The sequence below is a fragment of the Brienomyrus brachyistius genome, chromosome 20 (assembly GCF_023856365.1).
Source record: "Brienomyrus brachyistius isolate T26 chromosome 20, BBRACH_0.4, whole genome shotgun sequence".
Lineage (NCBI taxonomy): Eukaryota > Metazoa > Chordata > Actinopteri > Osteoglossiformes > Mormyridae > Brienomyrus > Brienomyrus brachyistius.
In genome coordinates this window covers 1788826-1806248 of record NC_064552.1, presented here as the reverse complement: position 1 = coordinate 1806248, position 17423 = coordinate 1788826, and the positions used below count along the sequence as shown (strand labels likewise).

General features: G+C 50.6%; 1 protein-coding gene and 1 long non-coding RNA gene across 2 annotated transcripts; one reads left to right on the top strand and one right to left on the bottom strand.

Annotated features, from left to right (window-relative positions):
- Positions 1–1812: 1812 nt before the first annotated feature.
- On the top strand, positions 1813–4335 carry LOC125715573 (mRNA decay activator protein ZFP36L2-like). Its single transcript, XM_048987296.1, has 2 exons — positions 1813–2079; positions 2309–4335. Exons 1-2 carry the CDS (start codon positions 2029–2031, stop codon positions 3248–3250), a joined length of 993 nt encoding a protein of 330 aa, XP_048843253.1. The 5' UTR covers positions 1813–2028; the 3' UTR covers positions 3251–4335.
- On the bottom strand, positions 4143–6261 carry LOC125715579 (uncharacterized). Its single transcript, XR_007384104.1, has 2 exons — positions 4614–6261; positions 4143–4512 (listed from the first exon to the last, which is right to left on the bottom strand). It is a non-coding gene; the product is annotated as an uncharacterized LOC125715579 (long non-coding RNA).
- Positions 6262–17423: the final 11162 nt, after the last annotated feature.

The window sequence follows — 17423 nt, the reverse complement described above, 5'->3', positions numbered from 1 at the left end:
GCCATGATCAAATCCCACAACATCACATCAAATGGCTTGATTTGTCACGTCATTTGACACTTTTGTGCAAAATCCCATGACAGCAGAAAAGAGGCAGTGCAGTTATTTCCCCACGGGGATCAATAAAGTACCAACTATTATTATCAATTAAAACAGAACAAGAATGCAGCACAGTATTTCTATGGGAAACGCAATGAGCCGCATTATACAAACAAATACGTTACAGATTTGTTGTGTTTTGGGCCAGTGCGTGACTCAGTGGGTCATCATGCTGTGTCTGTGAGTACAGGTCACTGGTTCAAATCCCAGTACTGGCAGAACACCGGGGGGCCTTGAACATGGCCCTTAACCCCCTATTTGACCCACGTGCACATCACTTTAAATAAAACAGCCTGCTGGTCCGAGAACAGCCTGCCTGAGGATACTGGTGCCAAATCGGTGGTTTATGATCAGGTTTGATAATCCTACACAAAAAAATCTGATATGCCATAGTGATGAAGTTTTTAGTAGATTACAAATACATATGTTAGACGTAATATTTTATTTGATGCCTTGAGCCCGCTCTTACCTCACAAGTTAATTTAACACCGGCACACATTCTAATTTATTAAACACAAGGGGGCGCCGTTGTACTGTTTCAACACACTGCAAGTCGCGCTATTTATATGTGAACCGTTTGTGCCAGATGCATCCGCTGGGGAAGCCCATCGCTCATAGCCCAACATTTTTTGTAAATAATCTTACTTTAAGAATGATATTCTAGGATATCAAGTACTGTACGCCTTCTTTACCACATGAACACCTGTCAAACTGAGCAAGTTGGTAAAGTTAACACAAACTGTATCATCGACTTATTTGAAATGAAAATGAGTTCATATTTTAGTATTATTCATTAACTGAGTGTAAGTTAAGCCGTCTAGTTTCACTCTTAATGTTGGAGGAGAGGATCAGACATTGCAAAGAGCCACGAAAGGGCTTCGATCTCCACGATATGACGCGGGTCCCGTGCGCTGTCACTTGGGCGCGTGAGGAAAGCCCCATTGCTCATGCTCGCGTGCCAAACACACACTGCGTTCCCGTATACTACATACACACTGCGTTCCCGTATACTATATACAGTACTGGTACAGCAGGGTGATTAATCGGAGCCCACGATGGTCAGATTATTGCTTTCAAATTTACCCAAATTAAACAGGACGCCATATAAATATCATTCCAATTCGATCAACAAAAGCCAGTTAAAACGTATCACTAGTATCGTTTTATCTTTATTTATAACTTGAAGTCTTAAAGTTTGACAAAACTTGAGAATTACACATCCGTTTTTTAGTGTCATTAACAGTTCAGAAGTATGAAAATTAAAAATATCATAAAGGATGAACGATGACGCATATTGTGTATTAGACTTTTATGGCTAACATATGCTGGGGGAGGGGCGAATAAAAATAAATATGTTTCCTGTGTTGGAACTTCTCTGATTTAACCCAGAGTTGACTAAAGGGGCGTTTCGTATATAGGTTACGTCGCTCTCTTACAGGACATGATCACTTTGTATTAGACAGTCGTTTTGGGACAAGAAAACACCCCGATCGCCGTTTTAAGCTTGATATTCAAATGAGGCAGATGCGAAGCACATATACATACATGGTTTGTCATGTTTGTCATGTGATTTTTAAGTTGCTCATGAGCTGCGTCTTATTCGCATTTTGCCGTAAGTCAGAAGTGAGGAAACAAAAGCGGAGGAGCGGACGGAACGGAGGGCGTGTCGGGGAGCTTCCTCGCCCCCCGGAGGCGCAACCAAACTCCTTGGCTCCTCCTCCAGACGCTGACTTTCATAAACATTCACCGCGAAGTGCGATAGCAGAGAGGCGGACGGCGAGTCCGGTGGCGCTGCGGCTTTTCACTTCCACGGCTAGATCCACTGCAGGGCCGCACACTTAATCCTCCTCTGCCGCTGGAAAGAACTTTGGCACAAAGCAGGATTTTCCTTATTTCCGTAAAAACTACGGCAAACACAAACGGCGGAAAATGTCGGCGGCGATCCTGTCCATGTTACATGACATTGACTTTCTGTTTACGGTGAGTAGCGCTTGTGAAATGCGGGGACGACGGATGGAGCGGAAGTTTTCTGCGTGACTTTAAAAAGAAAACAAAGTGTCCCCCCAGAGTAAGGGTCCTGGGAGGGGGCGAGACTGACATTTTCCCCGAAGACTCAAATAAGTTGGTGATCCAGGCTTAAAGTTTGGGGCCTCTGTAAACACGGGGGGGCTGAAATCACGGCTTAATTTGTTTGTCTTATTTCTTATAGCAAGAAAAGCGGCTGAATGTGGCGAAGATGCCCCTGGGTCTGGCTGACAGGAAGGCGGTGGGGGCTCCGCTCAGCGGCTCCAGCTGCACCAACCGCTGCTACTCCCGCAGCCAGTCGAGCAGCGGCAACTTCGCCGGCTGTCCGGGCTTCCCGTTCTCCGAGGAGCCGCTGGCCGTCATGAACAAGGAGAACGCCGTCCTCCTGCAGGAGGTGCTGCAGCAGCGGGCCGGCGCGCAGGCCAACTCAGCTCGGTACAAGACGGAGCTGTGCAGACCCTTCGAGGAGAGCGGCGTCTGCAAGTACGGCGACAAGTGCCAGTTCGCGCACGGCTGCGGCGAGCTGCGCAACACGTTCCGGCACCCCAAGTACAAGACTGAGCCGTGCCGCACCTTCCACACCATCGGCTACTGCCCCTACGGACCGCGCTGCCACTTCATCCACAACGCCGACGAGCGCCGGCTGCCCTCCCCGGGGGAGACTGCGGCGCCCCGCGAGCGCTGCGCCTTCGGGCCCGGGGAAGCGGGCGAGCGGGACCGGCCGGCTCTGTACCACAGCGTCAGCTTCGCCGGCTTCTCCGGCCGTGGGAGCCCGGTATCCCGCCTGCCCCCGCCGCCGTCTTCCTGCCCCTTCGGTCTGTACGACGATGGGCTGCCCCCCGGCCTCTCCTTCCCCGGACGGTCCCTCGAAGCGCTACTCGCCCCCCTGCGTTCCGGCCACACTGATCCGTCCTCCGACTGCTTCTTCGGCACTCAGCTGAGCCCCCCGTCTCCCCCATACCCGAGCCGGCGCCGCCGTTCCCCGTCGCCGGTCTTCGAGCGTGCGCCCAGCCCCCCCGACTCCATCTCTGACCGGGACAGCTACGCCAGCGGCTCCGACTCCCCGACCCCGGAGGCGGGGAAACGCCTGCCAATCTTCAGCCGCCTCTCCATCTCCGACGACTGAAAAGGAGCCGAAGGGGGTCCGATGGAGACGCGCATTATTGTAGGACTTTATGATGTGGCGTCGCGTTGTTTGATGTCGCCTCGGAGGCGCAAAATCACGGGCTTCCACACCTGCTGCGCTGCACCTTGAAGGAAAACTGAAACTAAAGACTGTGGTCCTTTTGAGAGCCCGAGGCGGGTCTCGCCTTCCCAGACCGTGAGGTCGCTGTGCCAAAACCGGCGGTGCGCAGTGATGCGGGGCCGCGGTCGCCGGCTCCCGGCGCGCACCGCCGCCTCCCCGCCGTAAGCACTCTGCTTCGGGAGTTGCTGCAGAGCTTTTTTAGCTGTTGGCAACATAGCATCCAGCAACTTGCTATGAATTATTTAACTTATTTATTATCCTGAACAGTATAGGCTACGTTTTTTTGCTATATTTATCAGTGGATGAAGCCAAAGATCATTAAATTATGGCCTTTCTTGTGCATAAAGTGGAGCGTCGTTACAGTAATATATTCTGCTTTACTTTTGTTGTGGGTAAAGAGATAATTTAATATTTATTTAGTTTTTGTTTACATTTCTATATTGTTTTGTGTGTGTGTAGGTCTCATTGTAGCAGAGAATTCTTAATACGTGTCCGCAAGTCGTCCGAAAGTGATATGTTGAGGATTATATATATTTTTTTAATTGTTACGATGATAATCTGGGACGGATCCCCGTGGGACTGTCTCCACGCAGGATCGCACTGTGACGCCGCCAGCGAATGTAGCAGCCCAGCTCGTGCCTTAAGACTAACCCGAGTGTTTCTGTTTCATACACGCGCCTTCCCCCCTCCCCTGAATGTAACGTTGGGTTTGTATTGAATACACGGTATTTTGAAGCCTTTTTGTAACTTTCCTAAATGCTTTTTTTATCACTTGTCACAAGTGTACTGGATAAGATTGGATTTAATGCGTAATAAGTGTTGGTATGATTACTATTGACTTTTTTTTTTTTGAATGTATCTTAAGGGGGAGGGTTGATGGTTTAATATGCAGGGAGACTTCACTACAAATTGACCAAAGACATTTATTTTTCTCTCGGTTTCTCCCAATAAAAACTTTGTCCGCATGCTGCCGTGTGTTTTCCGTGAAGCATCATCAGTGGGACTGCTGGGCTCGTGCCTGATTACCATCTGAGCTGTGTCATTCTGTCAGCTTTCTGATCCTGTCCGTCTTTTCTCTGATTTCTATCCATTCTCTGATGTCCCTGATCTTCACCCTCTTCCCTTTAGCTGCTTCCTTTCCCCTGTCAGGAAAAAAAAGCTGCTTGTTACCGCCCCACGGATGGTGGGGTCGGCTGCCTGCTGTAACTCTGAAAGCAGAGTCTTCATGCAGCGGTCACTTAACTGAGTGGAAGTTGACCTTTGCAACTGTGTCCTCCAGATCTTCATCTCCCACTTATTCCCTTCACGCTCCATTGTCACTTTAACTGCTCTGCAGATAACCTGCCCAGAAGTTTCCATCTGCTGTGGGATCTGTAGGCCACTGTGCTCCACCCTCCTCTCCTCCTAAAGCTGTGCTGAGTAACAGGCCCACTTTGCTACTGTGCCCCCCCCCCACTTAAAGAATCCAGTTGGCTGGGTCTGTGTATGTCTGATGTATTTAAGCACAGCATTTGCTTAGGACATCAAAACATAAGTTATTTTACCCAAAGAGAAACATGTTCTGTAGCTAAAAACTGCAGACCAAAGAGGATTTTAACCCCACGGAAAAAGTGCTTGAGGCCAGGAAGTACACCCCCCACCCCCCCCCCCCCTTCCTCTTCCTCCTACACTTCCCTCCTGTCCATCCTCATCAGAGAGCTGCACCTTTAGCGAATGCTCGGCCATATACCCATATGCACACACACTGCTCGTTCCCCTTGTAAAAGTTCCCATGATATACCACAGTATGTACCACGGGCACCTGGATCACGCTGGGCACAGATAGACAGCAGACTGCTGACTGCTCTTCATGCCCTGGAACTTCCTCAGTTGAGCTGAAGAAGACGCCGGTCAAACTTTTGCATTGTTTGCATCGGTCCTGCGAACAAGGCAGTGGTCAAGTTTCTAGAGAAGGAAACGGCTTCGCAGGAAGTGCCACATGTCAGCCTGACAGCTCTGTGCGTGGGAGCTGCCTGGGCTGCGCAGAATTGAGGATCTGCTAGCTCTTACTTCAGAATTGCTAAATACGGTTTCATAGCCCGTCTGGCATTTGCGCAAGATGTATGATTCCAGCTATGACACTGGAGTGGGTGGGGTCCAACTACTGGGGGTGACTGGCACGGAGAAAATGATCGGAATCGTTGAAGATCACAAACACCCTGAGCCCAGACCCATCTTTAATAATAACCCGGAATATTCTGGTAATTACCAGGGGATTAACACTGAAGTGCTTTTTTACGGACTGTCATGTAACTGTGCTTATCTCTCAGAGTGAGCCGGCAAAGTAACAAATAGCAGCCAAACTTTATCTCTAAGCTCAGGTTTTATTGACTCTGATATCACGATTGGGGCCCCTCCCATTGGGATTCCCCCTCCCCCGTTTCAGCGGGATATTAGAGAACTAGCTGTACGGCTGGCCGGAGACCCTGCAGCCCTGCGATGAACATCAGACGTGCGCCTTCTACAGTAAAGCCTGTAACACCTTTCAGCCGGTGCCTCCCCCCAGGCTGGGGGCTGAAATCCCGCAGTCTGGCTAACGGCCCCCCTAAAGTCTCCTTAGTGTTAGATTGTGTTCTGGGTTCTTCCTGCAAAGAGCCCTGTCCGGGGTGCTCCCCTGTGCTGTGCAGTGTGGCCTGGCATGGGCCCCAGCCCTCAGCCCATAACCCTGACCAGGAAGGACTCTTACAAAATGGATAGATGGATGGATGTTTTACAGTGACTGTACAGTATGTGAGGCCAGAGGTCTTACACAGAGTGAAATCACAGCCTGCCGCTTACTGGAGGTATGCTGTGAAATCGGAGCTTCTGTGGACTGTTCCATGACGTAGCTGACGGGGGCACCCAAGGGCGGCGCTCTGATCTGTCGGCAGTGACACGCTGCTTCCCGCTCCCCCCCCCCCCCCCATGCTCACGCCCGTGACTCAGCTGAGGGACGGGTAACTCGGCTTACAGGTAAGCACTGCATGCGTCCATAACCCTGCAGTCACGCCTCCTCTCTATCTCTCTCTGTCTCTCTCACTCTCTCCACCCATATTTCTCCCATAATTCCCGGCCTTTCCCTCCTCCCGAATGACTTCACTTTGACGCAACATGATCGCCTTGGCAGCTAAACCTACACGTTTAAGTCATTAATGAATTGACAAGTTCGGACAGACCCCCTAAATCCATGGCCCTCCGGCTCGCTCCAGGCTGCTGCCCATATGTATTAGGTTGCATGTTGTTGTGCTTTGTGCGCCGTAGCATTTAGCTGCTGTTGTTTCCATATTTTTACTGGCTTCTGATTACCTAAGAGGCCGCTTCCCCCAAACATGACGGCCGCACACGTCAGCACGCCACCCACAGCATCAAAACCGCCCCGCTCATTTACCTTAAATGACCAGGATCCAGCTTCCACATTACTTAACTGGAAATGGACCCAAGTCGGAACTTTCCAGAAGTCACTTGCCCGGCTTTGCGGGACACCCTCCCTTTCTTCTTTGGTCCCTCGTACCCTAAGGGGCCTTTTGCTGATGTTAGCAGGGTGACATCGGAGCATCTATGATGCAGAGCAGTCACTGCCCCTCCAGTGTACCCCACTGCACCTCTAGCGTACACTACCAAACCTCCGCACCCCCACCTCTCACCTCATACTTCTGCCCACCAGAAAGAGAGAGACAGACACACAGACAGAAAGAGAGACACAGACACACAGACAGAAAGAGAGACACAGACACACACAGACACACAGACAGAAAGAGAGACACAGACAGAAAGAGAGATACAGACACACAGACATACAGACAGAAAGAGAGACAGACACACAGACAGAGAGATACAGACACACAGACAGAAAGAGAGACACAGACACACACAGACAGAGAGACACAGACAGAAAGAGAGATACAGACACACACAGACATACAGACAGAAAGAGAGACACAGACACACAGACAGAAAGAGAGACACAGACACACACAGACAGACAAAGACAGAAAGAGAGACAGACGCACACAGATACATACCGACACACACAGACAGAGAGACAGACACACACAGATACATACCGACACACACAGACAGAGAGACAGACACACACAGATACATACCGACACACACAGACAGAAAGAGAGACAGACAGACACACACAGATACATACCGACACACACAGACAGAAAGAGAGACAGACACACACAGATACATACCGACACTCACAGACAGAAAGAGAGACAGACACACACAGATACATACCGACACTCACAGACAGAAAGAGAGACAGACACACACAGACACACACAGACATACATACAGACATACATACAGACACACACAGACAGAAAGAGAGACAGACACACACAGACACACACAGACATACATACAGACATACATACAGACACACACAGACAGACACATACCAACACACAGACATATAAACCAGCAATTTTTAAAATAAATTGTTGTGCGATTTTGGGCAGAGTGTGTAGTTTGTACTTCTCAAAACACAGCTGGTCTTTGGGCCGTGTGTTTTTAATGAGGGGCTTTAAATATATATTTTTTCAGTTCCTCTTTCATGGGTGAGGCGGGGGGGGGGGGGGGGTAGTTCCTCATACAGACACATGCGTCAGGAAGCTGCACTGTTCTGGGTGCACTCTCCCTTTCCTGGGATCCAGAAACAGAGAGACAGAGAGACCAAAAGAAGGATAAGACATAGAGCATGCCCCCCCCCCCCCCACTTCCACAGCAGAAGTGTCCCCTGCTTAGGACAGCGCCCCCTAGGCTCCCTCCCTCCACAAGCGCGCATATTTGGGGGTCCGGTTGTGGGGCTTTGCACACTCTGACCCACACAGACGCCAGCGCAGCCTTTCCGGAATCATCAACCAGCCAACGCACCGTTAGCGTGTCACATGACATCACAAGCACAATCTGCTGAGGAAAAATCGGTCTTCATGGCTGCCGTCACAAAGCAGTCAGGTCTGTCCCTAAATGTGACGAATGTTATTGGATTCGCACAGAAGTGACGGCTGGGGCTGTAATCGCGACATCGACGCCTCACGTGCAGAAAAAGGACAGGGGAAGCAGGGACACAGAGGAAGCATTCAAACAAAAATCAGTCATTCGGAAACGTCATTAGAGAGACTGCAGTCATATGACCCGGTTCAGAATGATTCAGGTGTGTGTTGGAATCACAGTTCAAATGGCGCATAAATAAGGGAATTTCTTTTGGATGCGATTCCAAAACCTGCCCTTTGTAAATACTCCATAGTTGCCATAAATGTAAACATTGCATGTCATACAAATAATTTTGACATGTGACCTACTTAAACAAAATCAAAGCCAGCGTCAGTTTTGAGACCGAAGATTGGCACTGAGATTTCAGTCCAACTGAGCAGACAGAAAGAATGGGGGAAATGGCCACACATTCAGCCAGCAGGGCACAGCGTACGGCCGACTCCCCTCTGCTCCCTGGGCGCCGTCCGTCTTGCTCTTTGTCTTGCACTTACACTAGTGGCCAAAATTGTGGAAACACTTCCAACTATTAGAGATACGAGAGCTTCTTTCAACTGTTGCTCCAGTTACTTATTTAATCATCCATCCATCCATTTTCCAAACCGCTTATCCTACAGGGTCGCGGGGGTCTGGAGCCTATCCCGGAAGCAATGGGCACGAGGCAGGGAACAATCCAGTATGGGGGGCCAGCCCAACGCAGGGCACACTCACACACCATTCACTCACACATGCACACCTACGGGCAATTTAGCAACTCCAATTAGCCTCAGCATGTTTTTGGACTGTGGGGGGAAACCGGAGTACCCGGAGGAAACCCCACGATGACATGGGGAGAACATGCAAACTCCACACACATGGAGACTCGAACCCGGGTCCCAGAGGTGTGAGGCGACAGTGCAAACCACTGCACCACCATGCCGCCCCTTTATTAATCAATCAATGTATTATATTTGTAGCATTCTTTAATTGTTTATAATCATTACAGCTAATATTTGTGTGATAAATTTTAAAGCATAATGCCAAAAGTGCTAGATGTTTCCAGTTTTGGCCACCAGTGTATTGCTGATCACTATCTGAGGGCTGAGTCACTGCACCTCCAGCGTTCCCCACTGCCCCTCCAGTGTACCCCACTGCTATGATGTCACCATTCATAACCATTATGGCTCCTTGACCGCTGTGGGCCTGGGGTACAATGTCTGTCTCGCTCATGGAGCAACTTGGAGCAAAAGCAGCTAATCGATAAATAAATGTAAATATAAGCTATTGATTCACCGGTCGATTTATGTTCCTTCCCTCACCTGCCAATACAAGCTTTGGGTAGCGACTGGGTAGAGACGCTGGTCCTCCACTTCAAAAGGAGCTACACGAGGTGGTACGAGCATCTACCTATGATGCCTCCTGGACGCCTCCCTGGGAAGGTGTGTCCAACCAGCAGGAGACCCCAGAGCATACCCAGGACATGCTGGAGAGATTATACCTCTCGGATGGCCTGGGAACGCCTTGATATTCCCCAGAGGAGCTGGAGGAGGTGGCTGGGGAGAGGTCTGGGCATCCCTGCTTAGACTGCTGGCCCGTGACCTAACCCCAGACAAGCAGCAGATAATGGATGGATGGATGGATGGAACATCAGCTCTGCTTACTGAGTATGTGAATATATGATTCCCACATTTTCTTAGAGTTTGTTCCCCAGATGTATCAGTAAATCAGTGCCGGGCTGTTCGATTTCACTTTACACTGGTGGATGGTTATATGCTGTTACAGGCCCGGTGAGCTGGTTCACCCGCGGGGTGAACGGTCTCTGCATGCATTTACAGTCAGGCATGGTCGCCAAGTGTTACCACTCTATGGAGAAACAGCGCGAAAAAAAAAAAACAGCATTTACCGTCAACGGAAACCATGTTTAAAAGCTTCATTTTGATGAACTGGAGGCAGTTTGACAGTTTTCAATCACACACAGACATCTGATGTGGTGACGTCACGCGCCTGCCAGCCCGAGCCGAGAGACTTTTCCGTTCGCTGCCACTTCCTGTTTTTTGCCTGGCACCCCTGGGGCGCTGCCTAATGAGTTTCTTGGGAGTGCTGGCACTATGGAAACTGTCATGTGACTTATGGCAACCTGTGGGCCGGCGTTTGAGTACAGATAACATTTGTGTCACTGTAACACAAGTAATGTTTTTATTGTGTATGGCTTTTGCAATGTTCTCCTGAATTTATTACTGACTGTCTGAACTTGTGGGCCATTTGGATTAGCTGTTTGTAACTGTCTTTGTGATTGTAATCGTAAAGCCAGACCACCCATATTAATTTCAGAAATGCAGAAGGGGGGGGTGTATTACAATAATACCCCTGCCCAGGCAAATTTTATTGGGAAATACCGGAATAGCTTAAAATATTGTATACTGCGGTCTAATGTCTGGAAGGTATGATGATATTAAAAATTAGATACTGCCCAAGTCTAATGCTTGTAAAATTAGCCCGGAGGATGGGGGGTATTTGGGTTCCAGCAGTAAAATTTGCCCAGGGGGTTGGGGGGGGGGTATTTGGGTTCCAGCAGTAAAATTTGCCCAGGGGGTTGGGGGGGGGGTATTTGGGTTCCAGCAGTAAAATTTGCCCAGGGGCTTGGGGGGGGGTATTTGGGTTCCAGCAGTAAAATTAGCCCAGGGGGTTGGGGGGGGGGGTATTTGGGTTCCAGCAGTAAAATTTGCCCAGGGGCTTGGGGGGGGGTATTTGGGTTCCAGCAGTAAAATTAGTCCAGAGGGGTCGGGGGGGTATTTGGGTTCCAGCAGTAAAATTAGCCTAGCGGGGTCTGGGGGGGGGGGGGGGGTATTTGGGTTCCAGTAGTAAAATTAGCCTAGAGGGGTTGGGGGGGGTATTTGGGTTCCAGCAGTAGAATTAGCCCAGAGGGGTCGGGGGTCGGGGTACATATTTGGGTTCCAGCGATAAAATTAGCCCAGAAGGGGGAGGTTGCTGGGATGCCCACAGTAAAGTTCTGTGAGAGGCTGGGGTGGGGTTGTGGCTGTAATGCTTCTTGCTAATTTTACCGCCGCTAAATAGCGGAACGACAGATTTCTGGGACATTGTGCATCATTGGCAGGTGTGACGGAGCTGCTGTCCATATGCAATAGGCTCCCGTAACTTCTGGGACACACACAGATACCAGAGAGGCAGTCAGAGAGGCCGTCTGCTTTACTGGAAGCATGTCTTGTTGCCATGACAGTCAGACTTGTGCTCCTTTACCATCTATAAGAGATGAGCTGTTTCCATGGAAACATAACACTATATGTCCACGACTGATAGAGCAGCGGCTATCATAGAGGCAAGCTTGAAAGTGGGACACGGTGTTGCCAGGTGACCATTTGCTGTCAGAGATGTCGCTACACACAGTTCAGCATCTCAACCAGGGGCCCCCATGCCGGTTGGCTTCCTGCTGCCACGCTGAGCGGTGTGAAAGTTCAGGGAAACGGGCTCCGAGGGAAGTGGTCTGGAGGCCCCTCTTTGGACCCGTCTGCCCTGCAGCCTGCAGTCACACTGCTTATCCCCATGTCACTGCTCCTCCCCACGTCACCGCTCATCTCACCATCACTGCTCATCTCAATGTCACTGGTCACCCCCACATCACTGCTCATCCGTGCACATCACTGCTCATCTTCATGTCACCGCTCATCTCACCATCACTGCTCATCTCAACGTCACTGGTCACCCCCACATCACTGCTCATCCGTGCACATCACTGCTCATCTTCATGTCACTGCTCATCCCTACGTCACTGCTCACCCCCACATCGCTGCCTGTTTTGTGTTTCTCACGCTGCCACTGCCTGCATTTCTCCTACTGTTGCTGCAGTTTTTGGTTCAGCCCCGAACGGAGAAAGACAGGAAAGGTTAGACTTTGCATGTCACAAACTTTGCGGCAAAGGCTGAAGGTCACCAAGACAATCGCTGCAAATGTGTGATAAAATGGAAGGAGAATGAACTGCGACTTTCCGGCGAGGTTTGCGGACCTGAACGCTCATACATGCTGACAAACAGACACCACTTCATTAGAGCCTGATACTCCAAACAGCCAATCATGTGGCCACATCTGAACACATGCAGCACAGAGACATGATTGTGAGGTTTTGTATCGGTCTGGCTAAGCTTCAGAAAGGGTACTGCGTGCGATTTGCATTGTTGGTGCCAGACGTGGCGGTTCCAGCATCTGAGGAACAGCCGCCTGGCAAGGATTTTCACACGCTGCAGCGTGGAGGTCCAGGCACCATGGTGACCTGCACGGGACCTCTGGGGGTCGTCTGCCTGCTCAGTGTGAGGTTAAGACGGGTGACTTTTTCGAAACACAAACGCCCTGGGAAAGTGCCCAGACGCAAACAAACAAAATACCAGCTAAGACAAGTCACTTCAAATATTTATCTCCTCCTAAAACACCTCCTGTGTTCAGTGGGGGGGGGGGGGGGGTGCTGTGGTGAAAGTGAGTTACGTTCACAGGAGCCAGTGATGATCCGACTTTCAGCCGCACGGCTTCTCCTTCCCGTTCTCATATGATTCACACTGTATGTGCCACACATGCATGAGCGGCTTTGGACAAAACCGGTGGCTGTAACTTTAAATGTTGTGGGAACTCGAACCTGCAGCCACCACAAGGGAAGAACAGGTCTTTTGAACCCCCACCCCCCCCCCCCCCAGTCGCTGGGGCACATTTGGCAGGGGCGGAGCATGACGCGCGGAGCAGGAAGTCAAGCAGCCTGTCAGCTTTCACGTGAGACTGAAACCCGCCACAATAGCAGCGAACAGGAAGTGGGTACCTGTTCCACCTCTCTGGGGGCGGTGGTGGGGGAGGGCGGGTCCCTGTTTCCATGGAGCGACTCCTGTGATTGGCCAGCTCGTGCCTATGTGTGTTTTTTTTCCAGCCTGCGGGTGGTGCAAGTTATTTTCGGGTTGGAGGTGTGCTGAGGTTGACACCTAGTCAGTTTTGGGACGCCTCGCACTGGTGTTCCACCTCCGCTTCCTGTTGATAATGCAGGATGCAGCATTGCATGTCAAACACAGCAGCTGCTGCAGCCGCATCACCTTCTGCTGCCAGCTTCAGTCAGGCCCCGCTCAAGCGGCCATAATGTTTCGGCCGGACCGTGGTGCCTGTGGCTGTGCTGGGGAAAGCCTTGGGTTGCGGGTTCAAGCCCTGCTTTGGGTACTGTGCAGATTCCAAGGCCCACACCTTCTGGCATGGAATGCACTGCATATTGTATCACTTACCCAGAATGCATTGTCCACTGACTGGAATGAGGGGGGTCTTAATTCCCAGGGCAAGACGTTCAGCTAGTGATGGTGATCTCTGGTGATGCCAGACAGAAGCATCTGGATTAACCTTGTGGAACATCTGAGGATTTAGCGGCATTAACACGCCCAGGGCCCCAACTCTGAGTCCAGACTCTGAGTGGATAATGTGGGTGCGGAGGCCGGGGGGGGGGAGCACTGTGCAGAGGTCAGACTCAGGAGGTCATTGGGGCAGCTGAAATCTCTGTGAGGCCGCAACCATGAGGGAGACATGCAAAGATCAGAAGATGCATAGAGTCCCAGGGGATCTATCTAGGGTCAGAGCCAAATTCAGGGAGTCAGAGCAGACAATAAGGCCTTGAGATTTAGGAGCAAATGCTGGGAGTCAGAGCAGATGATCAGGCTTAGAGAGTAAGACCCAAATGCAGGGAGTCAGAGTAGACAATCAGGCCTCAAGACTCAGAGCCAAACGCTGGGAATCTGAACTGACGATCCGGCCTCGGGATTTAGAGCCAAATGCTGGGAATTAGAGTGGATGATCAAGCCTCAACAGTCATAGCCAAACACAGGGAGTCAAACCAAACAACCAGGCCTCCAGATTTAGAGCAAAACGCCGGGAATCTGAGTGAATGATCAGGCTTCAAGTGTCAAAGCCAAATGCTGGGAGTCAGAGCAGATGGTCAGGCATCGAGAGTCAGAGGCAAACACTGGGAGTCAGACCAGATGGTCAGGCCTCGAGATTCAGGGCCAAATACTGGGAGTCAGAGCAAACAATCAGACCTCAAGAGTCAGAGCCAAACACTGGGAGTCAGAGCTGCGGTTCAGGCATAAGGAGTCAGAGCCAAATGCTAGTAACTTGGAGCAGTGGCTGAACAAACTTGAGTCTGCATCCTACTGCTTTCTGAAACATGATTGGTTCCTCAATTTGAGTCGTTGCAGAAGCGCCCTCATGCCATTCTCCAATAGTCTGCCACAGTCAGACATGAAACACACAGACAACACAAAAAGCCCCTCACTTTCCAGCATCTGACTTTCCGCTTTTAAATCAAGCACCCCCCCACACACACACACACACATCTCTCTGATGGGCTGCTGTTGCAGATTGTTCCAGAAGCACATGAAGAGGAAATGATGTCATGAGTGTGGTGGCAGTGAGGACAGTCTGTATATCACATGAGCATGAGAGGCGGAGGCAGGCACTGCCGTAGGTCAAGCTTTATTTAATCCACCATGATGCCTGAACCTAAGTGTGGTTTCAGGTGCAATTGATGCTTAACCTCAATATTATGACTATCTGAACAGCCCATTCCTGGGGTGATATTTTTGGCCGTCTGCAGCAATATTGCCCACCCTCACCACATATAAAGGGTCCTTCCTTTGCACCTACGCACATCTGGACATCGCGGCTAGGTAACCTTCTGCTGCTACGGCCCCGGAAGTTACCCCACCCCGTCGTTTCTCAATAGTAGCCCTGGAAGAGGGGATTTTAAATTACAGACACCCAGTTAACTCAATTATAGAAGGTCAGAGCTGTCTGTAAAACAGTCATGCATCTGTGCTACGTCACGGGGCTGATCCAGAACAGACCAGGGACGGCAGAACCGACCGACAAATGAGAGCTGGTGGCACAAAAAGCAACAAGTGCCTCGTGGTGACATATCTTCACCCCAGAGGGCAAACTCACATGATGGAGCCAGGACCACAGAACCATGTGAGGACTGAGCACTTTGCCTATGCGCCGACTGGACACAGTTACGAAGACCAGACCACACAGAAGAGCCATGGGGCTGTATGAAGGCACCGGTACAGCTTCATGGCCTGTGAACTTCTCCAACTTTCACTTCCTCCCCTCGGACCCACCGCCGCATGCCGTCACTTTTTGGTTCCACGATCCACCTGCTTCGCTTGAAACTTTTCATCTGTGGGTCACCCTGTGGCAACAAGCTGGCACCGGAATAACCCCAAAAGGCCAGGATCCTGCCAGAGCTGACCGGGTCTCACGCTCGCAAAAAAATGTAGGAGACAAGTAGGAGGTGAAACAAGAGAAGAAACAGCACCACCTGTTGGCCTGCTCCTGTCGGAAAGGCAGCGCTGGGTGGCCCTGGGAGGGACAGATGAGAAAGCCTTTACCTGAGCTTCTTGTTGTTCCTGTTTCATAGCTACTAGGATGCAGATGTTACAGGTTCAACTAACAGGTTCCATTCCCATTCCAGTGATCCGTGACGGCATCCCTATCAGTGTGTGTTAGTGACCCTATAAGTGACCTACTCAGAGACCCCTCAAGGGCCCCGGGGCCCCGCTGTTCCCTTCATGACGAATGAGGAGGGCCCCTTTTTCCTGAGCACCACTGGCCCCTCCCGCCTTCATTTTGGCCAACACCCCTCCCACTCATGTCAAGCTTGTTCTCTTCCTCTCTCTTTGTCCCTCTCCCCCTCATGCACCCAGAGCCAGAAATGGCTCACTTAGCAAAAACAGCATCTAGGCCACGGAAACCACAGCAAAGATCTACGCCAATATTCAGTGTGTGTGAACACCTTATAAATGGCCAAATGGCCTGTGAACAGCCAGGCTCTCTCGCTCTCTCTCTCTCTCTCTCTCTCTCTCTCTCTCTCTCTCTCTCTCACACACACACACACACACACCAAGGTTTATATTCTTTATGGGGCTCTCCATTCAATTATATAGGAAAACCTTAATCCCAGCTATGACACCCTTAACCCCTACCCAGTCCTAACCTTGACCATAAGTAACCAAACAAAATTCAGAACTTAAAAGTCTTTTGGTATTTTGAGATTTTTGCTTGAAGTCACAGATGTAGATATACCCATAGACAGACAGACACACACACACACACACATAGAAATACCCACATTCAGATACATGTGCAGACACACACACACACACACACACGTAGACACACACTTCTGCAAACATACTCGCAGAACCATACAGTTTACCTAAGTAAGACCTTCTTGTTAGTTCTCATTTCATGCCACTGCGATGGCACTCAGGAGAACCTTCCTGGAACATTGAACATACCTCATGAAGACCTCTGAACCCCAGCTGTCATGGCCAGCCCCAGAAGACCTGGGTCTGGGTGGCCCCACATTACCAGTGTCCGTGGGCCTGCAGATCCTTCAGCTATTCCGCCATACAAAGACAGAACCCCATCGTATGTCTTCACTCCACGCTGTCTCTGCTCTGTCAGCCATCTTGGCAGATAGCCAGTGGGCGAAGATTTTGGGCCTTGGAGCCCGGCTGAGGAGGAGCACCTTCACTGGCACGTGGTGACAGAGCTGAGGTGAAAGGTCACGTCTGAAAGACTACAAAGCTCTTTTTGGGGTGAATGGTCCTGGGTGGTTCCATGATAGGGGCCTTCTGCCCCAAGGTCCTGGGTGGTTCCATAATAGGGGCCTTCTGCCCCAAGGTCCTGGGTGGTTCCATGATAGGGGCCTTCTGCCCCAAGGTCCTGGGTGGTTCCATGATAGGGGCCTTCTGCCCCAAGGTCCTGGGTGGTTCCATGATAGGGGCCTTCTGCCCCAAGGTCCTGGGCTCGCTGTCGGCTGCCTCATGTTCCTCTCCAGGCGGCTAAATACTACCCGAAATATCTGCCCCCTCTTCTTGTCCCTGTGAAATTCCCAGGAAGCATGGCTTCCAACTGGTCTTCAGCGTGTGAGGATAAAACGAGCATTTTGGAACAATCCAAACATTTATTTGAAAAGCCTGAATATGACAAAGGGTGGGACAAAGGACTGGGAGAGGAG